The following is a 27,199-nucleotide window of genomic DNA, read 5'->3' as shown; positions in this document are numbered from 1 at the left end:
ACACTATATAAAGGTAGCTTTACACATTTTCATTACTTCAACAAACTACTGATTCATTCTCAGGCTTTTTTAACTGATAAGGAATAAATGATAAAAGTGACTGATCCAGGCATAGGGCCCATAAAGCTCCCAGAAAAGCACTGGCAAAAGATACTGCACTTATCTTCTAAGAGGATGCTGTAAACAAATCTAACTTGCGGGCCTGTTTCATCATATCTCAGAAAGAAATCTTTGAGCTTTCAAACCAAAGACAAAATTATTATGCAAGGAACTCGCACAAGAAGCATCTTCTGCATTTCATCACCACCTTGCAAAGTATGAACTAATGCTGAAACATACCCTATTCTTAAATATTGATAAAGAGCATAACAGAAATCTTTCCTTCATCCTTAAGTCCAGTTTCTGATTAGCATGAAGAGCACCTTCATTTAATTTAGAGTGCCACAGAAATATTACTAATAGCTTAAAGTACATTCAACAGTTTGAGATGTTCCAGCTCTACAGTTTAAATCAACTCTCAAAGTTATTTATATATTTTATCCCTCACAGTTATAGTAAATGACTAACCATAGTGACTGCTAAATTAATTGTTACAAAACTGTAAATGCTTTGGAATGCTACAGAGAAAGGGTCTTGAATAGGACACCAATTATTTCCAGAATATAAGAAATAGTTACTTGTATTACCTAAGTGCATGATTACACTAAGTTGCACAGCACACAGGTACATCAGAATTTCGAGACATGACTCAAGAGATGTCAGCTTTTTGTGTACCAAAAGGCCACAGACAAGTAGAAAGCATGGTTAAATGCAGAATTTGAACCTTGAGTGTCTGAAGTGGTCAGAAGGAATCTCTTGATCATGTGTCCTGTGATAACAAGGGCTCACACAATAAAAAATCTCTTCGTTTCTTCACAACCTTGTTCAGTAGCATAAACCAGTTCCTTCTTTCTACCCCTGAGTATATTTTATCAGTAGCTAGAAATGTCAAATACTTCTATGGTAAACAGAAATATCCTGGCCTTTTTTATTTTTCTACACACCAATACTAAAGAAGGTGACAATATAATCTGCCCCAGGCAACTCTATCACCATCCACAGTAGACAGGTCATTTTCCTTTTTATCAAAGAGGAGAGTAGGTCATCACATTTTAGTACATGTTGACACCACTGCTAGTAAAAAGAGATAAGAATTCAGTGCCCTTAAGGTGCCTTCACCTCTATTTTACCTAATATAGATATTTCACAGCTATTGCATTAAAGCCAGAAGAGAGACAGATTTGTACCCTGAAAGAATGCACTACAAAGGTCTCAACCTTTGTGACAAGCTGGTATTTGTACTGCAGAGAGTATAGGTGACAACAAAGTACTCCCTTAAGGTATCTACCTCTCTTATTTTGGGTAATAGGATTTATTTTTCTCCTATAACACCATAGCGGATCATGGATGTTTAACCTCTCAAGTACATGTATGCAGTTTTTGAACGCTTTTGGAAGTTGACATAAAAAGCACATGTACACCTCCTGCCATCCTGAAAACAACTTCAGAAGTTTCTTTGCTTGATTAAAACATTTTGCTTTCAGTCAGGATACTCTTAATTTAGAACACAAAACAAAATAATGACACTTAACTGCTGTTGTCTTTATTCACTGTGTTTTCACTTTCAAACATTTGATTCTAATGTCTAAAGAAAGTTGGAAAACACTTTTATGGCAATGTTCCTTATATCTTTTAAGACAATGGGAAAAGACACCACCTCCTAATTGTTAATACATAACCATCTGTACACGAGAACTTACTTTTTATTGCATTTTACTTTAATAAACTGGTTTCTCTACGTCCTTTTAAAATAGCGATAAGTTAAAAAGATCTGCAGGGCAAGGGCAAGAGCAACAACATCAACAAAAACTGCTTAGTTATTACACAGACTGGACAGCATTCACAGAAGGACTTTTTCTATTTGGAAAAATATAAAGATATGAACACACTTGCAATAAACTGCATAATGATGCTCAGTTTCTTCTGCACGTAAGTGTAAAATGTTACTTCAAAATGGGCAAAAGAGCAGCCTCTGGTTAGAAGAAGAACAGATATTCCATACTTTAAGTGAAATAATAGATTTGTGCTTGAAGATTCTAAAATTTTTTTCCCCAGGAACACAACTACAAGCTGTATTATTAACTCCCACTAGAAATTAAATCTTGATTTGTACAGGAAGAGAAAGAGCAATGTCTTTCTGAAATGGAAAATAACATTCCTCTATTTTCAAAATAGTCGGGTCAATTTTTCTATTTGTTTTGGTAACCTTTTTTTAAACCGTGTAGGCCAAGAAGGTAGTTCTGAGTTCAGAGACCATATCAACAAACACAATGGCTTATTATTTAAGTGCTCATTATTTATTTGTATACTTAAATGCACTTAAATGATTGCGTATTTGCATATATACACTTTCAAAATTCAGTCCTCCTTCACCAAAACATATTGCGTAGGTATACATTATTCAAGAAGAGGGAAACATAAATCAAAACTTAGTAACAGCAACTTTGTGACCAGAATAAAGTGTTTAGAAGAACATGATTTTAACATCTAATAACAGACCACTTTATTTGCCAAAGAATTTTGCACATTTATGTCATGCATATATACATATATGTATGCAAACACAAATCTAAATGCATGCATTTTATACTCCATTTCAGACTAGGGACATATTAATGCATTAGCAAAGACTAAAACCAAAGAGTTAGACTGTTATTAAACAGCAACAGCATTTAAGATTAAGAGCAAGATGATCAAAGACTATCTCCATGACACAATCTAATTTTTTAGATCCATGCATCTGAACTGAAGTCTCTTGCAAATGACATTGTAAGCAGAAAAAAAATAAAACCTGTCTCAGAAAATATACAAAGGGCCCAAATTTTATGAAAATAACACTTTTTGTTTCTAAGCAATCTAACCACTAGCCACTTTATATGATTTTATTGTTTTTACTAATTTAGCATGAAGATGTTTTGAAACATGAAGGAAAAAAAAAAATTTATAGCCAGTTAGCAAGATAATGCTATTTTTATGCTTTGGATAGAAGTCATTATGAACAAGCTCTAGTGAATCTCCATTTTTTTAAGCTGATATTTATATTTTGTGATGTCATTTTGATATACCATTTCAATTGCAAAGGAACTGGGATATTTTGAGAGAAGAAAACAGACGTGTTTGAAATTCAATAAAATAAATTGCAGTTACAGATGGCTTTTGCCCAAGTGAATAGCAAATATTACACTAAAGCAAGATATGACTCTTCCAAGCATGAAGCAATTCAAAGTATTTGTTAATATATGATAGTTTGCATAAGTGATTTACCTACACACCAAGCTTATGTTCCTAATTAACCCAGGGGTACAATTCCCATTCGTTAAATTAAGTATGAGGTTCAGCGCCGAATGTCTTTGGCATTCATTATCAAAAGATACAAATATGTCTGCCTGTTAAGTATTTTCAATGTCAAGCATTTATTTTTTAGTGAATTTCAGCCTTACTGACTCTTCCTGTTGAATTTTGATGCTCTTTTATGCACCGACCTTACATTTCTTACTTTTTTATGTTAAAGTCTATCTTCTCTTCAACTCTTTCAAGAGAAAAAGAAGTACCTGAAATAAACATTTCAGTCATTTTAAGTTCGCGCAACTGCTTTACAAATCACACAGCCTGACCTCCTTCTATAATATTACATTACAGCAAGATCCAAAATAACATTCCAGTTTGACAGCTAACCTCAGGCACCACTGGTCTAGTACCTCGCTGCTTATACTGCTGGCTGAAAAGCTGATAGGATACGCAAGACAAGCTGAGAGTTTAACTGGCAGAGCTGTTCAAATCTAAATTGTGCTATTTGAAACTTAGACCACAGGAGACAACGGTTCGCTTTTTACCATGGCAGCAGATTCAACCTCTTGGCCCTGTGAAAGTCATATGAATACATTTAGCACACACAAAAAATATCTCCCTATATTATGATCAAAGACGTATTCAACACACATTTTTTATGCACATTTGATCGTTCTGTTGACAGTCTTGGAAGTTAAGTAATATGGCCTGCTGCACATACGTTTCAAACCTTGATGGAGCCCAATGGCAGGCTACTTTTGACAGTCAAATAATGACAAGCACGTTGCAGGCCGATGCCCGTCATTCATGAACATCTTGGCCTGCTCCAACCGTTGCGCAGCGACTAAGTGGACGGTCAAAGGTTAAGTTCGAAGAAGACAGCAATGAAGGGCAACTGTCATGCACCACTGAATACTGTGAGGCAGCAAGGAGTGGTTGTCTTCTGAAGAACATGCAAAATGTTCTCATTCTGTCCAGGCAGACACATATTTGAAGGTCCTAAATGAGACCACTGCCAATTCATGAAGAGCCAAACTGACAGCATGCCATTCAAACTGTCTCTTGACTTTTTTTTTTTATTTCAAATCACAAATGCATGCAAAGTATAACGTTAAACAGAACTCCCAGCAGTTGTTTTAAGCAAGCCAGACTTGGCAGGGTAGGAGGGGTGAGGGGAAAGACAGGTAAACTTTTTCCCCTCTCTTTCTTTTAATATTTAAGAGAAGTTCAATTACTTCACAAGAAATTCTTGTAATGGCATGCATTTATTTCCAAAATTACATATGTTGTACTGCTTTTTCTAAACACTGGGGTTTCTTCTGGTATTAAAAAGCAGAGCCTAACACCTTATAATTAAGGCTAATACAATCACCTGGAATTTTAATTCTGCATTTGTATATTAATATTGCAATAGGAGCATACATTAAAGCATGCAAATAAATACTTTGCATCAGTCTCTAAATATCCTAAGCATTTCTGTTATAAATGGTACAATAACAGTCTTTTCTATTTGTTTAAAAGCACTGTTTTGTGTGGAGTTATGGCTTGAACAGCATGATTAACAATGAAATTGCATTATTTTGCATAAAACATATACATCTTACTTTTAACCCATTGCCAGTAAAGATGTATATTTTTTACTTACACATTTAAATTATGTGATCATATTTACGTTTGCCTCTATTAACATATAAAAGACTTCAGGAAAAATAGAAATACTTTTTTTTATTAGATAAACAGTGATGCCGCTCATCTTTCATATGAATGAATGCTTGACACTAAATTTAATCAAGCTGACAAAGGATCATATGGGTTAGGTCTTTATGCCCTTTTCATGAGCAGTCCATCTCTCCTGCGCTTACAGGGCCAAATATTGCCCTTTAACAAAACAGATCAACATGCAAAGTGCTTGTTTCTTTTTGCTGGGTCACTGGTATCATCCCGCTTGTGACCTTACTGCTTTGTACCAATTTCTGTCATGATACCAACACATTAAAGACCCTATTCACAAACTGCGCTTTGCAAACTAAAGAGAAAATGAATTGTCATTATTTATGAGGAATACGTTTGGATCGTGAAGCATAAAACCACTTGTCTGTCACGTACACAGAGACACACTCACAGCACAAACTCTTTAAGGCAGGAACTATATTCAAACGTTCTATTGCACAAGTCATATTATCTATGATTTGAAAAGTGTTGATAGTGACCAACCTACTGTCCTGATCACAATGAATGGCTTTCAGGAAGCCAGAAGCATAAAATCATAATTCAACTTATTTTGGACTGAAGGACAAATTTCAAGGCTTTTTCTACATAGGCAAGAGGGTCCTATCTATAGCAGAAATTACAAATTTGGGGAAAGCTCATCAACGTCTTTTACACTCTATGAGGGTGGGAGAAAGAAAAAAGCCTGCTTTAACTGTTAGAGGACTTGCTTGGTTACACATCCATCTTCCCTAGTTGCTTTATAATGAGGTCCAAATCAATTCAGAAGCACTTCTGTATTTGCCCGAGGTTTCCAGATCTTAAATTCTGGGTGTCCTGACTTCACTCTTCATTGTTGAAGCACATAATGCTACTGCACACATGCTGCACTTCCTGACTCTTTCATCGTGAGCTGCACAGTGCACGGCCATGCACACACACGAGCTATTTCAGGTAGTCAATGCCTGTCCAAATGAACCGCACTTACTGCACACACACCACTCAGTCACATGGAATGTAAGCAGTGTATCTGATGCCTATCATACACTATCAATTTACTTGTGATAATGAGAAAGTTAAAGTTTCTCTGCACTTTAATTTCCATTTGTAGAAGAGGGAAAAATACCTCCCTACTACAGAGATGTTTTGTGAGGATAAACTTATGAAATAATGTGAGATGAGAAGATACACCAAGGAGCCACAGGTTAAGTACACTGTACAATACAAATCCTTCAGTAACATAAGACATTTTTAAAACAGTTCAGGGAAGGCTGACCAATATCTACAATTTGGTATAAGAGTTTAGGCTAGAACACCGCTAAGAACTCTTGTTACAACTGTTATCAAGCACCACAACTTGCAACAGTCAAGTGATTATGAGAAGTTTCCTGAAGTATCAGTTCCCAGAGTCTGGAAGTTTCATGCAAGTTTCAACTCTTATTTGCAGCAATACTGGAGAAAAGCTCACGGAATGTAACTTGAAAATATGAATACTAATAATGCAAAGAAACCCAGAAGAACAACAAAGCTTTTTTTAATTTTTTATTTTTTAAAAAAAAAAACATTGGGAGAAGGCAATACTGGCCAGAGGAAAGACAAAACAAAAGAAGAGAAAGAACCAAACTGGGTGTTCGATCTCCTGCTACATTACCTGTTGGTTACTGTTAGATAAAGAGTACGCAGTATATCATATAGATATAATATACAATACAAAATAGCTCTATTCCCAAATATACAGCAATTCCTCATGACACATTTAAGCAAAATTGGTTAAAGAGGAAGGCACGCAGGAATACGAGTTTTTACTAATGCAAGTAAGACTTCTGAAGTCTTTTAAAGTGAAATATAAGGCTAGGAAATCAAAACATTGGCAGTACTCATAATCTGCTTTTATCTCATTTTTGTCCATGTATAAATGCTTTCCATAAACACCTTCCACTGAATCAAGATTGATAGAGTCCATATGACTATCACAGGACTATTTTTCAGACAGCAGCAACAGAAGTTCAAGAAATGAAAGAGCGCATACCGGAAGGCTTCCAAGCTTGACAATGCAGAAGCTTAATAGCTTCTGTTTTAAGGAATAGGAGAAGTCTATGCAAACTAACATTTGTCCCTATACTTTTCCTCTTGAAAAGTTCAACTACCACCATCTTCCTGAAGTTCAAAAAGAAACAAAACCACCAACACAGTACATTTTTTACATTTCACACACAAGAGGCAAAAAACAGAGCACTGAACATCCATAAAAGGTAACTACCTACTGAACTAGTCATCACAGTAAAAAACCCAAACCAAACCAAAGCAGTTTCTCTTCCCTATTACCAAAGATGCAAGGAGCCACACAACTGATTCAACCCATCTTATTCTAAAGGATTGACAAGGGAATGGCTGGAAAGTGGGGAATGGAAATGCCTTTTGATCTTACCACCTACCAGGTCAGTTCCATTATACTCAGCAAATACAAAATCTGAAATAAATTTAGTAAAAATTACCTTTTGGCTCCTACCTGGATAGAAGACAGAAGTGGATTTTTTGAATTTTGTAATAGCCGCAGTACACAAAAAATTTTTCTTCTACATTTCAGAAAAACTACAGGCTTACAAAAACAGTTTCAAACTGATCAGAGCTTTGGTATAATTTCCAGTGTTTTTATATTGCATACTAAAATATCCCACTTAACATGGTCTCAGAGTACATAATTGAAATACTCTCTCTCATTGGAACACCTTTCCACAATTTTTCTGCATAAGTGTCTTGCAGAAGTGTTACGTTCGACAAATGTTCATTTTCTTTAAAAAAGTTTATTGGAAATTTCTATCTAAACTCTGACTCTAAATAAGCTTTCCAACCCCGAAAGATGGTCGTTTCACTGTTGTTTATATACGCTGTTTATGATGAAGGCCCCAAATAACTTTCTCCTACATAGTTTCTTTGGATTAAGTGATTTGTTCTGTTTTCATTCTGTGATTAGGTACATATATATGCACCATAGGGCACTATTCAATATTTTACCATCTGCAGTTGTTTGCCATCACATGATTTAGATACCAGACAATGAAGTATTTCCTTTGAGCATAAGAGCATCATTACCTGCTGCAATGACATCATTTACGTTAGAAGTAAATGTAGAATAAAATAAAAAAGAATACAGCCAAATACAAATTGTTTCCAGATCTACAAGCTGTTGTTTGATTAATTTGCATAAACCTATCCTTTTGTATGCAATCTTCGGTCAGTCCTTTCCAAATACAGATGTACATTTCAAGAAGCCTACTGCTTTGAGACAACAGTCAGATTTTTAAAAGCTTCTTGCCCAACTCGAGCGCACATTCAATATCAATCGGAATCGGGCTTCTAAAGTCCTTTAAATGCTTGTGAAAATACTATTTATTTCCACTCAGAGTTTAAAAAAAAAAAAAGGAAAAATCTATTAAATGTGTATTTGAACATGAATTTTACCAGTTAAACTGTTAGAAGTGTACATAAGGTGTATGATTCTACAGAGCAGTAATAGCAATGTTTTCCAATCCCAAAGTTGCTTACTGTTCACTTTTTGGAGATGAAAACCGTATCTGATCTTTAACTCCATTTTTCTCCCCTAAAAGCATGTACAGTGTAACATTCATGATCTCTCACTGGCAAGATGCAGTGTGTGAAATTTTTGCTCTCAAAACAGAGGACACAGCATGCATTCAGTAGTGAGAGGTTTTGCTTTAAGTAAAATCTTTTGCCATTATAGACTGAAGTGTCTCTGGTGAATTACAGGCAGAAGTTTCAGTAATTCTAGTATCTGTACAGAAATATGCAAATCAGACCCTGAATTTAATATTACAGCATGTTTGATTTTAATACAATTTTAAACCTTAGACCAGAATCAGCAACATATTTTAAGCCGGTACCTTTTCAAGTATTCACTGCATGAAGTACCAGTTGCCTGGGGGTTATGAAATAATACTAAAAACTTTATAATCATTCATTGATTTAGTTTTGAGCATAGTATATCATTTGAATCCAATGGGAACATAAAGAGCTATTTGTGAGGTCAACCACAGTACAGACAGAGGCTGACAAGATATCGATGGCAAGGTGGAAAGAAATTGCCAAATACAGCAGATCAATACCTCGTTTCACTGTTACAGCCTTCTGGAGACATAAAATATATATCTTTACAGCTACGAAAATAATAATAATGAAAGTGAGAGATAAATGCTTCCCTCAAGGTAAACTATTTGATTAGCTGAGGGCAAAGGTGACAATAGCAGTTACACTAAAGTAACTTTACAGTCTTAAATAAAAATGGTGGGATGAGCAGCAGATAAAAGGGCAAAATGAAACTGAACAAGTTCTAGGAGATAAAGATGTAATTCTTTTAGAAAGTGGCGTAGCATGTGTACAAAGGCAAAAACTGTTAAGCTAAAAAAGGTAGAGCAGAGTTTCCTCCCATAATAAGACTCCAGTAAGTACAAGAAGTGTCTTGAAATTACAGCACTATCTTTTTCTATCCAGAAGGCTTCAAAGATATGTTTAATCTGTCCCATACTTTAAATGCCAATAAATATTCATAACCATGTTTTGCACTTCACTAGTGAACCTAATACAAGTAATACACTGTAGTGCTTTTTACTCTCAACTGAAGGGAAGAGGATCATCTGATATTTTGGATGCTCTTGGTCATTAAAGGTTAATTAAATAATTTAAGAAATGGATGAATTATTAAAAGCATGAGAGCCCAATCCTGCTTCAGCTGAAGGCTGCATAAGTTTGATCACCAATTGCACTGGGAACAGAAACAAGCTTTAGGCATGCGCTATTTGGCCTGTCTAGTCTTTGCTAACCTGGGTCAGATGAAACTGAATCCTACCTGCTGTAAAAGGGAAAAGTATAGTAATTATTCATTAAATGTTTTCCAAATCTATAAATAAAAGTGAAAGTAGGCCCAGTACTGCACCTCCACCAGGGACATTTCACTACAGCTTCATTTCAAAAATGCTGATTTCCATCTGAAACTTCTAAGATTACAAGCTAAGTTCAGAATCAGAAGACAACAGGCTCTGGGTGACTTACATCTGAGACTACCTGGCTTTCTGAAATTGAATCACCTGCTAACAACTTCCAAAAGATTTCTCTTCAGAAAGATGTTCATTCAAAACCAAAAATTCAATCCACGTGAAGTTTTATTTTCTACAGAAAACAGGAAGGATTTCCACAACACTTTCCCTCGTTTTTTTCGGTAAATTTAATTTTCTCGAATGCCACAAGTTATAGAAATACTTGAAAAAGAATGCAAACAACTATCATCATGTTTTTAGACACTGCACATCTAACACCGGATTTGTAAATGATTGTTTTCTTTGTCTCAGTGTTGCTGTTTAAGAACATACTCATGTTTAGTAACAGTCTAGTTGCAAATTTACTAAGACAACAGAAAACTTTAAAGTTCATCTTGGCAGTGTAGCTTTCAGCTGAATAAGTGAACTCCTCCAAATCACCACATCATCACACAAGATGCTTTACTGTATGCATTTCCAGTTTGCTGTCTTGAAAATTATAGTAAAGAGACTGTTCAATAGGGAAATTGGAATTAAGCAAACAACATATGCTCTGTTCATACTCTTTATTAGAAGGGGGAAAAAAAAAAATTAGTGTTATGAGGCAGACAAGGAATCAAAATCCCTGTAAAGGTATTGGTACTCCAACACCTTTTAGGAAATGTGAAGTCTCTCTACATGATACAGGTTGAATCAGTTAAATTATGACAAAAAAAGAAAGCAGAGGGGTAATTAGGTAAATAAACATGCTGTTCATTTTTCCAGAGCAAAAATCTAATTGACACTGTAACAACAACAAAAGTTTCCTAAAACACATGGAACACTACCAGATTCTTTCAAATAAGCAACCAGTTCTGCATCTTGGCCCACTTCTAGGATACTTCTTGCCCCCCATAAGCTGGCAAGATACCAATTGCTGTCATGTGGTAGGAGCCCATATTAATAAGTCTAATGAAAGGTCAGGGTTAACAGAACTATTTCATGCAGCTGTGTCCTACGAGGTATTGTGTACCTGTAACAGCTATTATACTTGTGGCATGCAACTGAGCCAAAATTTTAGTTGGCTAGAGGCTATACACATAACAGACATGAGCTTACAATCTTAACATACAAGACTATGAAAAAAATAGATAAGGCGGGGGGGGGGGGGGGGGGAAGAAAAGCCTTCCCAAGAGTGCATATTTGGATATGGAATATGCACAGCTCCCATACCACTGTCTCATGTAGTGGATCACTAGGATCAAAGTGAACTGAAGACCTTTAAACCCCTGGCATTTGACTTCTCTTACATTACTCTCATACACAATAGCCTTACAGGCCACAATCAACAAAACGTGAACTAGTGTTTCCAGTATCCATCCTCCTCACATCCTTAGCTGCAAGATCTTAGAAGATCTAATACGTGAAGCATAGATCTGTTCTTATTTACAGCAAAAACAGGAGACTGAATGTAAAACAACATGTTTAATAAATCTGCAGAGCCTAAAGTACCAATATAATTCAGAGCAGCAAGATAGACACGCACTTCTTAATTAAAGTGGGTGATGTTCTAGTTAAAACAAAGAGACAACCCTGGGCCATAGCTAAGATTAAGCACACGCTCTTGCAAAGGAAGCTCCTACTATTATCAATATAAAGGCTTTAAATCACAAAAAATAAACCATCTAATAGTCTGTATTCAATAGTAAGTATAAAGTCAGGACACAGACTGATTTGGATTAACACATTTTCAGTCATAACAAGTAATTTTACAGAGGATTAGTATCTTGATGGTCTGATCAATACCAGGCACTGCTGCTATTACAGATGAAGAGAAAATTACCCCTCCAGTAATAAAGTGTGTATGTCTTGGTTCTCCTTCATTTGCTGAGTCCATTACTGTAATGGTTCCAGCATTAGCAGCTGAGGCAATTTAAGCAGCAGGAATGTGATGAATTTAAAAGCAAGGAACATTTGCCACTCATTCTTTCTTGTATTTTATTCTGCATATGCAAGGCTTCTACCTGACCATTTCCAATATACAAATCATGTGTTATGCGACTATCAACACTATTTCTTAATTATTGTCTCATTAATAATGGGAAGGGCCAATAATGTGATTACCACAAAAATTGCTACCGGCATATTGGCTGCTGATTCTGCTAAAACCTGCACACCATTTACCTAAGCAGAAATATGACATGACAAGAAGCTTATTTAACTGCATCTAAGTTGTTTCATTTACTTTAATTTTCCTAAATACAACTTCTAAAAGAATCTAGTTAATCTGTCAATTAGAAAATTTTGTATATTTTTATATCTTAAGAGGCAGAACAATAACAGGAAACAAGAAATTAACATAATATTTGAACAAACTACGATAAGACTATGTTAAAGTTTATATACTTTGTTGCATGGTATGGGTGACATTTTTCAGCATTAATCCTAAAATCATTCCCCTGCTCTTAAGTGCTCTGAGAATACTTGCCTGTTTTTCCCTGAGTATTAATATGTTGAAGCAACCTACTTTATCTTGTAAATATATATTATTTTCCAGCCAGCAAAAATGAGGATGATGCAGGAAATAAGACTTTTCATTAAAATCTCAGCCAAAACATATTCCCTTTTCCTCCTTGTAAATAAAAAACATGCAAAGCCTTGTGTTATTTAAAGCTTTATATTTCCTTGCCACTCTGTCTAACATCTCTCACAAATGTGAAATTGCGCACGAATATCTTTGTAAAAGCCCTTGTGAATATTCAGATATGTGCATATTGATGCATTTATTATTTGTATAGCAATAACTTTATTGGATTGGGGTCCCAGCTGTGCTGGGAGCTGTACAAACATAACAGTAATGTCTGTGGAATACATTCTCTGTAGTCAGTTCTGGTTTCACAGTAATATGAATTAGCATAAACAGCTACATAAGGTAATTGTGAACTGGGCTTAGTGGTCTATTCCAAAGACCCGTCAATGTAATCCTTTTAAAGTAAAAGAAAATAATACTCCAGACTAGCTGAGCATCTTATCTTTCACATGGTAATGACACGTGGTCTTAATATGCAAAGAGTGGCAAGAGCAAGCATATAAAGGTAGTTACTAGAACCTGGCATCTGTCACACTGAAAGTTAAAAAAACCCCTTTGACTAAGTAAATCTTGAGAACAGTCTTATATTAAAGATGAACTTTTTTAACTAACCTGTGAATATTAATCAAGAGAATAAACATTCTAAAAGCAAAACAACTTTCTTCCCAAGTTTAAAAGGAGAAAATAGTCTAAGTAGACTACCAAATAAGATGTTTATGTTTGGTTTTACTTTATGTGGTACCTTTTCTTCACCCAGTAAAAGAAAGTTTACTGCAAGCTGACCAAAACTCTGACCAACAGGGTAAAGAAGAAAGAATCAAAATAACTATAAACTGTACTAATTAAAACTGAATTCTAAGTTAAAACAAACACACACAAACAAACAAAACACACCCCCAACAGACTGTTTCATTAAAATGCCTTTCCAGCTAATGAGCAACATCTACTCTAACAGCTCTGGTTTTACGCACATAAGTAATATTTGCTACAGGGAAGACCAGAGAAGCTGATGGTATGCAACATCTCTAAAGATGTCTCTAGAAACTTAAGAATAATCATGTTTTGCTGTCCACTTAAGAGAAATATTCCACAGGACACTAGCATCCCCAACATGGTGTTTAAGACAGCTGATTAATTAACTTCTGGCTATTGTTTCCCAGCTTTTTTCAGACCCTCTTCCCAGGAATGAATTTGCATCCTCCTCTTGGGCTTGGAACAGCAAATACTAGCATAAACAATTTCATTTCTGCTACACACTCAATCTTACTCAATCCACTTGAGTGATCTGCAGAGTGGAAATTGCTGTATGACAGCACTGCACTCTAAAGAATTTCTACCACATGTACTTGGAACAGAAATGGTCTTCTATAACAGCATAAATCAAAACTTGCTATACACATTAAAATTTGAGAGAGAGAACAGCTTATCACATATAAGAAACATGCTGCATAATTGCAAAGCAAAAGCCAGTCACCAGGTTTCTGATAGATAGCATTTAACTGTACACAATTATAGCAAAACAAGAACTTTTATTCAGGATTTAATTCTCCAGAACAGAGACATTGCCAAGAGATACATAATCCAAACCAGCTTCTCTATCCAACCACTTCCCTCTCATTAGTAGGCCTCATAAATCTTACTTTCCAGAAGAGGTCGGGTTAACCTCACTAATATTTGGTTTGCTATGAAACATTTTGCTCAGGACCTAAATGGAAGTCTTGGCAGAACTACTACAATAAATACACACTTCCTTTGCCTTCAGCATTTCTCAGGTGAGCAACATAAGCGAACATTGGTTAAACCTAGGGACTGAAGGGTGAACTGGCATAGTCCCAGGAGCCCAAAGATTACATTTCTAATTAAGTTGTATAAAATACCAGTATGAAGATGCTCCCGTGAAAAGAAAGCATACATTTCTTCATGTATAACCCCTCCTCTTCCCATTGCTGCCTTCTCCTTTGGCATCCTTTATTCAAAGACATTCTACAGGCTCCTTTTGTTTCACTTTCAATATACTCAAAGCTTCTCTCAAGCAGTACCCAACTTACACCATCCCCCTAAGGCATCCTATAAGCATTCACACCCTTAATTTCTCTATAAGGATCTCTTCTTAATTTTCACCCTTCTGTTTGTGCACCTACAACATCTAGGTGTGTCTAAGGGAGTACTCTTTCACTCTAGCTTCCTTGAGTTTTTCTTATACATTGCTCCTCTGATAGCTCTTAAAGCGCCTTCTCCTCTGAAGACCTTTGCCAGTGCAGTTCACAGTTCCACCCTCTTACTCCCTCACGCATATCCTTGAATGATTATCTTATCAATGGCAGTTATTCTCCTAATGCAAGTGATTCCCAAATATGTTTTGGGATATATTGCAAAGACAAAAGCCCTTGGATGGACAGCATAAATGTACAGGCTAAAAAAGGTACGGGTTGGGGTTTTTTCTGCAATGTAATTACATTGGATTGGATGGGACGGCATACACCTGCATGTGTTTTCACATATATAGAAAGAGCAGAACACAAACAAAACACTGAAGTTACTGTCCTTCAGTGATGAGGGAACGCACAAAGACTAATTACAAAATGACCAGGTTGTCCTTAAAGAGTTGTTAAGAATCTTACTACTGTGAACAGGCTTTCAAGTTATTTTGCTATTAAAATATTTAGTTGCAAACTTAGGTCAGACATTTTCCCTGCCCCTACAGTAAAACAACTTTTAATGTTAAGAGGTAAATTAATAGCGATACCAAAACCAGTATGTTCTGTATGCAAAGACAGGTGAACCAGATTACCATTTTGGAAAGCTTTTTCTAAATTTATAAGGGAATTAGCCTTACTTTCATTAACATCACTAAAATCAGCATTATGCTTTCAAACAAGTAACTTACTACTTCTGTGTACTATTTTGTAAGCAAAATCAGCAGAGGTACAACAACCATCAAGAGTTGCAGTCAAATATCGTACAACGTAGCAGAAACAGGCCCTTCAAAGGCACCCGAAACAGCAAAACATTTGACAACGCTGTTTGCTTACACACTGTAATTACTTCTTCAATGTAGGCATGTAACAGCATCACATCTAAACACATTATCAAGAAAAAACATTATTTAAAACGTTTATTTAGGTTAGGCCTGGTGTAGAGCAAGAGTACTTTTAAATCTGAAAATAAAACTGCAGTTACATAACGCATCATCTCACCGAGAATGTATTGACAAAACCAAACATATATTTACTTCTATGACTTCCCCGTATGACACTATAGAACTCCCTTTTAAATTAAAATATCTAAGCCCAGATGGTAAAAAAACTTTATTATTAGCTACTGCTAAAGCTGTACTAGGTTCCCCTCTTTAAAGGGAGAGGGGAATCCTAAGATTTCCAAGTTCGTTAGAGCACGACTACGCAGGCTAAGCCTGCCTGGCCCCAGGCAGACCTCAGCCACGCCACAACTCCCGCCAGCCCTCCTGCACCGACCTCGCAACGCCTCCTCCAGGCCCCATCCCCGGAGGCACCGGGGATTACTTCACACACAGGGCGCGCTTAACCAAAGCGACTTTAAAGCCCGGGCCGTAGCCGGGCTCCGGCCTGGGGAGGTGCTGCCGTCGGCCCTTCGAAGCCGCTGCAGAGACTCGGGGACGAGGCGACCGTTGCCAGCGCGCGCAGCAGCGATCCTTCCAGGCGGCGCAGGACGGCAGCCGCCGGCAGCCCCCCGGCTGCGCGACCGCGGCAGGTAGCGCGGTGCTTGGGCTGCTTCCCTTTCACAATAAACTTCACGGCGGCCTCGGAGTCCCCTCACACGGGGCTCCCGCTCCGGCACTGGAGCCGCCGGAGCCCAGGCGGGCTCTCCCTGCCCCTTGCAGCCCCACAAGCCGCGCAGCAGCCGCGGGAAAGAGAGCTCGCCATGGGCACGCTCCCTAGGGCCGAAGGGGAGCAGGAAGCAAAGAGAAGGTACCTTCAATTCTTTCTCCCGCTCCCCCGCTCTCCTCTTCATGGTGTCGCCTCAGCCAGCCGCCCGCCCGAAGCAGCACGCGGCGGGAACCGTCCTCCCCCAGCTGCTCCGAGCAGCTCCCGCCAGCACCAGCCTGACACGCCGCTTCCAGGGCGACTACAACTCCCGGCGCGCACCGCGGCACGGACGCGGGAAGCAGGTGGCGAAACTGAGCTGTAGTCCCCCGCTAACACGGAGGCGGCGCTCGGCCCCTCCCCGAACTACAACTCCCAGCAGGCAGCGGGGACCCGCGGTCCCCGGAAGTGGAAGGGTTTGGTTAGCAACAGAGGCAGCTGCTAACAGAGCGATGAGAGAAGACGTAGGGCTGGCAGGGAGCTGTGAGTACGGGGGAAGCTTTTCCTCCTCTGGGGCACGGCGGGGGGAGGACAGCGATACTGGAGCTACTCAGGGGGATGTGGTGCTATGTCCCGAAGCGCGGGTGTCGCTGAGGAGCGGGGCTGGTGGGGGTCGGTGCTCTCCCGCGCTGAGGGGGAGCCCGGCCTGGGGCTCCGCTCCTGAAGCGGTTGTTTCAGACCTGTGAGGCTCCCTCGCTCGCAGCTTAGTGCCCGTGGGAAAAGGCAGGGAGCCTCACCATTTTTTAGAAGTAGCCCTATAGCCCTCCTCAGTTGTGGTCTCTATTATGTATGTAAAAAGGCTGCTGGACTCAAGCGGGAGTTGTGTTCCTGTGCCCGAGGGCGGGAAAAAACGGGGAGTGTAGGCGTTCCTTCATGGGGCAAACGCTACCTTTCCTCCCTGCCCCCTCCAGCCGTGTAAGTTATTGTCAGATCTGACGGAGCTGAAGGAAAATTTGGAAAGCACTTGTAAAATACGTTGAAGGCAAGATATGGTCGTTTTGATTTTTCTGTGTTGCAGTAGGACTTACAGGTCTGAGAGATGTTTCTTCCCTCAGACTACAGCAGGATGTGGTGATCTCGTTTCCTAATATCTTCCATATCATCTCTTTTTTTTTTTGCTTTCCACCTCCTAAAACTCACAACACTGCAACAGATGATGTTTGAAAGATGATATGTGTGTATACTCTGACCAAGTAATAAATGAGATTATTTTAGATGACGAGCCCAATAGAGTGCAAACATTTATCTTTTAAGGAATCAATAGAGGAAGAACGTAGGCTGGAAATACTTTGTGATAGGCTAAGATAGGTGGGTGGTCTGTCTCTCCTCCTGTTTTTTTTTTTCCTTTTTTTTTTTTTTTTTTCCTTCCCTCTACCAGAGAAGTGGGGTAGGATTTTGTAAGAAAAGCATCATCTTGGCCACGGCCAAGACTCATGAAATTCTAAATCCATGTTGAAACAATTAAGTAAGTGTCATAATTTTTAAGATTTCACTAGAAACTGTCCCTTCTAGCCCCACTGGCTGAGAACTCTTGGAAATTTAAGTAATCCCTCCTCAGTTTTGCTACATTTGAATCATGTTGGGAGAACAGTAGGCTTCGAGTTATACAAGAATTTGGACCTAAAGCATGAGCTTTCATACTTAACTTTCAGTATTCACACTCATTACTGTCTGGTCTTGCATAACACTGCAAACCTGTATGCAGTTTTTTGTAGTAATTTGTCAGATACAGGTGGTGATAGCACCAGTTTTGTAAGTAGTGCAGTGTATAAGAAAGTTACGGTTTCTTTAACTTCAGTAACTATAGCTAAAATTCTTGCGTATACCAAACTTGAAATTCTTATAGGTTAATCCCAGAGATAAGGAAATTTTTCTTCTCGTTGTATGGGACGTTCTTTTTCTTATTTTTCAGGAACAAGAAATGCTGAAATGACTGTAGCGTAACCTTTCTTGGAAATAAAAACTGTTTTAAGTTGTTGAGGTTCAGCATGGCATGTGGATCTGTCCAGATGCAAATACAAATTTGTATCTCTTTTGCTTTATTATGCTTTATTTTAGGAAATGCTGGACTCTTAAATATAAACACTTTTGTAGCAGTGTTGCTGTACAATTTTTTCACATGTAATCGCTTTGGAAACGCTTTCCAAAGAAGTAATATGGAACTCTGTGGAGAAATCTGATATGCTTTTAGAAATAATGCTGGAACTGTTGACTGCAAGGAAAGTAATTTTGTTTAAGTGTTTGTGATTGACACTGAGGTAATATTCAAAAAGTAACTGTAACATATGTAACGCATGATTTGCTGTTTGAAGTGTCCTCTCGGAGAAGCAGCGTAAGATGGTTGTTAGTGATTATTAAAGGCATAGGTAGTTCTTATGTTACTAATGGGGCAAAGAAATTGCCAAGCCAAATTCTAAATCTGTAATTATATTTTGCCTCCCTAAAACCAGGAGGCAGGTTTGTACTATTTCTATCTAAAAACACTCTTTTTCATAAAAACAGTTAATTTGGTTTTTTCTTTTCCTGTGGCCCAGGACAGAAAGAAAGCTGAATACTTAATTTCCATCACTTTGTAATGAAAATGAAACAACTAATTCTTCCTTTCACTTTTGAAAATTTTACCTTTCTAAGTCTTCGGGACTTTAGATTTATATTAGCTTTATTTTGTCACTTGTCTTCAAGTCATGTCATGTTGCCAGTAAAAACTGGCTTTCATGTGCAGCCCTGCTATGTTTGTTTGCTTACAACTTAAATATTTCTGTGGTTTTGCTGCAGTCAGTAATGGATTACTACTGACAAGGGGGATTTTGTTTGTTTATTTGAGGGATAAGCATGTGTTGTTTTGTCTTTGTTTTTTAAATGAATGGATTTCTTTCACACTGAAAGTAACAGGTAGATACCCATAGCAAAGTTTCTTTAGCCAGTGGCAAATAGTGAAAAACAGTAACGTTTGCCTGTGCCTATTATTGTGCTAAGAGTTTTTGAAACTTGATTTTGATAGATCACAAACATTGCAGAGTCGTGCTGATAAAATATTTGTTTAGCTCTTGACCTCTCTGAAATTTGCCAAAAAAAAAAATGTCATTTTTGATTTGTGAAGACTAAGACAACCACATTCTAAAAAGACGCATAATGGTAGCATTTTCTTGCTGCCAAATTTGGATTGCTCATCTAGAGGTAAAGGTTTCTGTTTCGCTTTAATCTCAGTTGCTGTAGTGATATCAATACAGTGACATATAATAATGACTGCAACAATGAACCTAGACCTGAGTGAAGTCATTGACTGAAGGCAGCACTAATTTAACAAATTACAAGAAAGTTTTGAGGGATTTTTGTGAATAACACAAAAAGAGCTGAGAACACTGAGGAGCTGGATTCCAGTTGATACGTATCTGTCATTAGAATTTTGCCATTGGTTACAATGGCTGCATGCCATGGACCTCAATATCACAAAGTATTATTCTCTGTTTCTGTGACTGACAGCATTGAAACTGTAACCTTATTGCTAATCTACAAGTATAGATCAGTTCAGGCATTTCAGCAGTCATGACAAGGAAACATTTGTTCCACACAAAAGAAAAATGTGTTCAGGTTGTTGTAAACAGTGAAAGCTGGAAATAATACTTTATCCTAAATTTTAATGATGAAAAAACAGAAGACTGAAAGCCAGATTGACTTGTTGGAAACTAAACTTCCATTAACCCTTTTTATTCCTTTTGGACAAGGCCGTAAGGAGACTTTTTTATGATAGAAGATTTTACTGGTAGAAGAAAGGCATATCTTTAGCAGCAGTTTTGGTTAGGATAGAATTAACAGATACTTCATGGAATGTCTGTGGGTTATACTGTGTCACTTTTGTCCTCTGATGCAGGTCTTTAGTAACATCACTGTTAATTTCCCAGTGCTTTCCTAGATGTTATTGGTTTCACTAAGGATTTACATCACCTGAAGAGTGTAACAATGCGGGGGGGAAAAGACTGTCCAAAGGACTTCATGTCTCTCTTTTCATGCTATTTCAGCCTTACTTGACTCTATGGACAACATCTTATTTTCTGCACTGGAAGAGAAGAAAGAAACAGTAGTTGTGAACAAGTATCTTCATATATTACACTGAAACAAATGTGCTACTTTCTCGCATTAATACTTTCCTAATCTCACTTTGTCATGTAGCTAAGCTTTCTGTTGCCTCAAGAAAGAAATGTGTTCAGATTTATGAGAATCATTCATAGGAGAGTCTGTATCTTAGAAAGTAATTTCTCTTATGACAATGATTGAAAGAAGACTAAGAGAATGGTGGGCAACACTGAAGTGACTTCATAACCCCCAGCACCTCTGTTTCAGAGTCCCATTCAAAATGTGGAAGATGGCATTACTCATCTACCAGTTGATGCCTTAAGCTTTGACTTGTCTTAAAAGGAACAAATAATTAAAAAAACAAACCAAAAGACCCCTCAGGTCCCCCTCCCACATGCACTTAGAAATATGGCCTTAGCCCAAAGATTGCTGAAGACAACAGAACTAGAACTTTAAAAAGCTAATTCTACGTATATTAAATAAAATGGGAGCTATTTTATAGCTCTCTGTATATAGTTAGCTATATAACAAAGCCATGTTTTGTGCACGTATTAAAACTGGCATAATGTTAAACTTGAAACTTTAGATTGTCCTCTGAGTGATACAATAGAGATAGGAGCATTTACAGTAATATACAAGTCTGTCATTTCAGTGAATCTGTCATTACTTTTTCCTTCGTTTTATATGATGTATTGTAGTTCATTCCAGTCTCACAGTTTAAGTTACAGATGGAGAAGAATTTCATTTGAATTTTGTTATCCGTAGATAAGCCATGTCTGTTCCAGCTGATGAAACTGTGGGGGACCTGCCTGTGAGAGATGTAGGTCTAACTCTAGCTGGAATTGGAGGATTACAAGGTTTGTACCAGCTGCTATTTATTACAGTCACAGACTTTGATCAGTGGCTTTTTTAGTTTCTTTCTAAAAATGTTTCTGACATTCCCGCTCACAAAATTAAGTGCAAATACCATTCAAAATCTGGGTTAAATTCTGAAAGATACTATGACCCATTCTGTGTTCATGTTGCTTGTTATAAGAGGGGAGTTGCTGTGAGATGCTAAAAACTGGAAATCTCATTGAGCTATTACATTCATCCTTGCAGAAGAAAAGAGGACTTTTTTGCTGAATTGAGGACAAGGCCAGACCCATTTAACAAAATGGGAACCAAAAGTACTATGCAATTCTGATATGTTACTCAGCTGCTATGAATGGAACTACTGGGCTTAGTCTTGTATCTACAGAATTATGAGTTAATCTTTTCAAGCTTCAAGAGAGTATGTTAGCGTTGAAACAGACTAGAAAGCATTTCTGTGGTAATGATCATCTTATTTAAGTAGTATGTTTGACAGTACCTTGTTACTTGCTAAACTATTTCCTTTGTGTTGTCTAGTAGGTAATCAGTTTGGTGTATCATTTAAATTACTTTTTTTATTGGTAAGAGGGAGTGATTAATATGCCAATAAATCTGAAAAAAATTAATCAACAGACTCACACAAGTGTAAAATATCAAATTACTTGAAAACTTTTTTTTTTTCAGTATTTCAAAATTAGTTAGACTTTGGATTACATGTTGTTGAATGTATTGAAGGTAATTTAAAGTTGTCTTGATTTGGGTAGAATCATCAACTACACAGAATGTAAAAGCTCGACAAGCTGTATCACGGATCAGTCGAGAGGAACTCGAAGACAGATTTCTTCATTTATGTGATGACAACATCTTGCTCAAACAGCATGCAAATAAGCAAGAGGATAAAATTAAAAGGTACGGGTTTTAATGTTTTTATTTTAGCTCACGATAACATTTTTGCCCTTTAAAGCATTATCAACAAATTAAAAATCATGCTGATTGCTCTCAGAGCACTTTTTTAAAGCAGTAGCAAAAATCACTCATTGGAATTCATTTTTGTATTGGTTTCTGGTTGTCTCTGTGGTATGTGGGATATTTTTTGCTGTGGACAGTATTAGATCTCTATGTAGAGAGGTACACCGCTATTCACCACTTCGGAGTTGGTACCTTGGGTTCATAGCTATGCTGTCTGAGTACAAATATAACAGGTATTCTAGGAACTGCAGAAGAGGCTATAGAAGCCTAATTATTCATCAGGAATTTCATCCTAGAATCAAAATGGCCTATAGAGAGAGATTCTGCCCCTTTTTTTTGTCCTTCTCTGTCCTCCAAGGAGTTGACTAGCATCTAGCCTTTTATCATCTAGTTAACCCTAAAATATCTCTATAATTATGATCAGCTCTGCTTTATTCAGGGTAATAGATAACTTCATTGAAGAAGTCACAAGTAGCATGGGGATCACAGTACCCAGTGTACCCAAACATACGCAAGCAACTTTAGGCTTATTATTAAACTTAGTGCTGTGCTGGCAAACCAATCTGGACTCAGCAGAACTGTTCATGGTATTACTATATTCCAGGAGGGCTAATTAATCCAAAAGCACTGTGACTCTGTGTTCACATTGTGCTGTACTTAAGCTAATAAGTACAGTGAGTACTTATAATAATACTCAATACTTAGTATTCAGTGAGTCAGGATCAAATTGACCAGCATGACATAACTTCCATCTTTTCTGCCAGGCTACTGTCAAATACAGGATGGTGGAACAAATGAATTGTTTGCTTATTCCAAATGACATTTCCTGTGTTTCTGTTACATGACTTATCAAATGCACTCATCATCCACTTAGGTAAAATTACACAGAATGTCCAAATTGGAATACCTGAATTAATATTTAAAGGCACAGAAAATATAAAATACAGTGTTTGTCTAGATTGCCAGAGAAAAACCTTAACTCCTCAAGCTAAATTTCTTTCCCAGCATCCCTCATGCCAAAACCCTTGTAACTAAAAGTTTGGAATGAATTTGCAGTAGAAGTACATTGAAAAAACCCAAATAAACAAAAAACCTGCTTACAGGCAAGGAACGTTCTGTGACATCCTAAAGTTATTACGGGTTTTTTTTGTTTCACTTTTGTTCTTTTAAGTAGAAGCTTCTGTCCACAAGTATACAAAAACAAAACAAGCCCCTTTAAACAAATTAAGTGTGTCCTTATTTTCCGTTTTCTTTCTGGGCCTGCAAAAATAGATTCCCTGTAAACTAGATACAGGTCTTGAGGATGTGCGACCAATTTTGTAAAGTCTTGAACATGTCTCTCTCATCAAAGCCACCTTTTCTTTCTTTATATGCCAAGTTTTTTCCATTCACTGCTGGGTATGTTTTCTGTTCTTGTATATTACATCACCTCCATGTGCCCTCTCTGCCTTTTGTTCAAGCTTACCAATGTTTATCAAAACTAAAGGAAATCAAAGGTATGACTCTTGAGATGCCAAAAGCAAAATTGGTATCCTTTTAAAGATAGATGAAAACCATACCCTCTGTATCTAATTATATTCTTCAGCTAACTGTTTCTTCTCTGAAGCACGTTGGTAATATTTACCAAGTATAAAATTGAGTATGGTAATGAGAACTATTAAGTCTCTTTTTCCGGAGTACCTTCTTAAATATCTCCACCTATATATTTTAGGCACTTTAGAACTGAAATATATATTTAAATCCTAAAATACTGGAAATGATATATCATTGGAATGTTGCATATTATTAGCATTCTTTCAATAGTTGAATGTTTTGTGGAATTGTAGCTTTTATAGTTTGCCCCACCACATCCCCAATCTGTAACTTTACTTAACAGCCTGCAGAGGTTCCTATATAAGGTCATGCGTTAAAAATTACATTTAAGCAGCATATGGAGTAAATATGTGTCCTGCCTTTACTAACCTTAAATGATAAGCCTTAGGAAACTGTTATTTGTCAGTGCTATAAAGCAGATTGCTGCACAGTGGTTTCAATTATCTTCAAAGAGTTCTTCACAGGCAGTAATAGTTATATCAAAACCTGAAATTTATTATTCAGGTTCTATGCTGAAGTCTTCACAGTGATTATGTTCCTTTCAACAGAATGCTTTTTATGCTGACTTTTCACATTCTTTTTCATCTTTTTTTATTATTTTTCCCCAGAATGGCCACCAAGTTAATACGGCTTGTTAATGACAAAAAAAGGTCTGAACAGGTTGGTGGCGGCCCCAAGCGGCTGGGTCAGGCTGTGGAGCTGGAAGAAATGATTGAGCATTTGCAAGAGAGAGTTCGTGAGCTTGAGAAACAAAACGAGAACCTCCGCAGCAAACTCATTTCAACTAAACAGCAGCTCGAGATTCAAGGCCATAGGCCTTGTCCGTACAACTATGTTCAATCTCGTATTAACTCTGGTCTCAAAAAAGTGAGTGAGGCTGCTGGCATGCCAGAGCACACAAAGAAAGGTATAATTCACTTTTATTAAAAATAATGGTTTATATAGGTACCAATAATTATTGCTTCACTATAGCAATTATGTACTCTTTTCTGTTCATCAGTGGGCAATAGTACCTGTAGGCAGAAAGATTGTTCTTCCCACTTTTTCTTGTATTTATTTATAGCAGTCAGGATAGCTTGTTTGCCTTTGAAGTCCTTATTTTGAGAATCTACAGAGGTAGGGGTAAAACAAAAGTACAGATTTGAAAATAAAGTAGTTATCAAGCAAGTTTTCTAATAGTTAAAATCATGGGACTTTCTTAGTGTAACTTCTCTACATGTTAAAGGCTTATGAAAGAAGTATATGAAAAAGTTTAACGTTATCATGTTATAACAAAGTTTTACATCTGTAGTTTGTTTGCACATGTTTTTCCTTTTTTAATTTCAAGGTTTGTTCTAGTCTCTTGATACATGTGTGCACAATACTGCAGACTTGAAAAATCTATTACATGTGTGGACTTTCGAAAGCAAATACCACAATGCAGCCATCTTTAATGATGCCTTTTACTGTCAAGACTTACTGCTTAAGGCAGTCTCACTCTTAGTCCTTTATTTATGGTAGCTACATTTGGAAATTACACTTTAAAACCTTTCTATTTTTCATATGAACATTTGTAGAAGTAGTTTTACTCAGTTAACTTATACACTGTACAGATAATGTGTTTAAAAAAAAAAAAAGACAGCTGTGTTGGCCCTGATTCAAAACTGAGTCAGCAGAATTGTCTCCTTAACTTCTACAAGCTACGGATGAGGCTGATGGCCAGTTATACTGTGTTTTTTCTCCATCTCACCCTCCCACCGGTCTTTATTTTGGTTACGTTGATTATTCAGGTATATGAAAACAAAAACAATTCTCATGTTTTTAGACAGGCAATAAAAAGCAATTGGCTCTACCACTTTGCTGCTTTAATTTGAATATATAGTGCAAGTTTTGACATTTTAAATACACCTACATTTTCACACTTTATGTCATGAATTAGGCAGTTTTATTCCCAAAATCAATCTTCTGTTTGTTTGTTTTAACAATGCAAAAATAGGGTAGGAATATAATAAATTTATTCAGGCCCAGTGGTAGCAGAGAGAAAAGGGCAACTCGGTTCAAGGATTAAAGATCAAATGTTGGTATGGCATGCTGTGAGGACTTCTCTTGGCATAAGAACAGATCCAGATCAAAGATGTCTTGTGCAGAGCTAGGATTAGGGCCATGTTGATTGAGGCAGTGGTTCTTAAACTGAAGAGAACATGAGGAAGAAAAAGAAAAGGAAAAGTTCTCCACAGAACATCCGGTTCAGATAATAATGTTCAGAAACTTCACAGAAGTTCTAGTGTGCCTATCTCGGTTCTTAAGACTTTGTCCAAACTAGAAGGGATTCTGATAATTTGAGTGCTATGAATATGCAGTTTCTTGAACACACTTTTCTAAGGTGAAGACTTATTAAAAATCTAGTAACCAATACTCAGAACTTGGACACAGTAGTTTTGTCTTCCAGAAGGTCAGAGAATATTTTCTATAGTATTCATTAGCATTGGATGTTTCATGTTTTTCTCTTGCATGTTTTCTCATTCTGCCCTTTTGATTAATGATGATAAACCTAGCAGTCTGGTGTTGAGTATGTGCCTCCTACCTTTAAAGACTGCTGGACTCTTAGATTGCTCTGTGGAACCATGAGGCTGAATCTCAAAACATTTTCAGTGCAGATCAGAAAATATTCAGAGCAATTCTCCAGAAATAAAATGAGTGCCAGGAAAAATTCAGGAGAGCTTAGCTGTCTCCAGGATATGAAGAGGCAAGAAGAATCCACAAATAATTAATACACCTTACTGTATCTGCTTTGTGTTTGGCTGGTTTACAAATACCATAGCAAGTCGATCCAAAAGATGTGGTCAAGTATGAATGGTCACTAAATACTCGCTGGTTTCTCTCATTACTTTCTTTATTGAGTACAACCATCTAAGATATATCATGATTTGAACAAAAATAAATGAAAAATATATACTCTAGGCATATATATACACATATGTATATAGCACTATTGCCAATACCTTAAAATAATACTTAAAGATCAAAATTCAAAATATATAAATAAATCAAGTTAACTCAGCACAAATGCAAAGTAGGTAAATTTTTTTCAGTCATTTTGTCAACCTGCTGGTATCATTGTACCTTGAACCTAAATGACTCAATTTTGGGGACTAAGGGATGGCAGCCTTAATGCT

General features: G+C 37.1%; 2 protein-coding genes across 5 annotated transcripts in view; one reads left to right on the top strand and one right to left on the bottom strand.

Moving 5' to 3' along the window:
* Positions 1-16,788, bottom strand: part of FTO (FTO alpha-ketoglutarate dependent dioxygenase) — a 254,967-nt gene extending 238,179 nt beyond the window's left edge. For both annotated transcript variants that reach the window (XM_076349315.1, XM_076349316.1), the window contains exon 1: positions 16,666-16,788. In XM_076349315.1, coding sequence (XP_076205430.1) covers positions 16,666-16,704 — 39 coding nt within the window. In that variant the 5' untranslated portion in view covers positions 16,705-16,788. The remainder of the gene's footprint in view (positions 1-16,665) is intronic.
* A 213-nt stretch (positions 16,789-17,001) lies between these two features.
* Positions 17,002-27,199, top strand: part of RPGRIP1L (RPGRIP1 like) — an 81,227-nt gene continuing 71,029 nt past the window's right edge. For 2 of the 3 annotated variants that reach the window (XM_076349312.1, XM_076349310.1), the window contains exons 1-4: positions 17,002-17,039; positions 21,396-21,487; positions 22,247-22,391; positions 24,653-24,951. In XM_076349312.1, coding sequence (XP_076205427.1) covers positions 21,403-21,487; positions 22,247-22,391; positions 24,653-24,951 — 529 coding nt within the window. In that variant the 5' untranslated portion in view covers positions 17,002-17,039; positions 21,396-21,402. Of the gene's footprint in view, positions 17,040-17,952; positions 18,022-21,395; positions 21,488-22,246; positions 22,392-24,652; positions 24,952-27,199 lie in introns of those variants that run through there. The other variant, XM_076349311.1, reaches the window with a different exon arrangement.

This window comes from Aptenodytes patagonicus, chromosome 11 (assembly GCF_965638725.1).
Source record: "Aptenodytes patagonicus chromosome 11, bAptPat1.pri.cur, whole genome shotgun sequence".
NCBI classification, from domain to species: domain Eukaryota; kingdom Metazoa; phylum Chordata; class Aves; order Sphenisciformes; family Spheniscidae; genus Aptenodytes; species Aptenodytes patagonicus.
The sequence above is the reverse complement of the archived record's forward strand: the minus strand, read 5'-3'. Positions and strand labels throughout refer to the sequence as shown.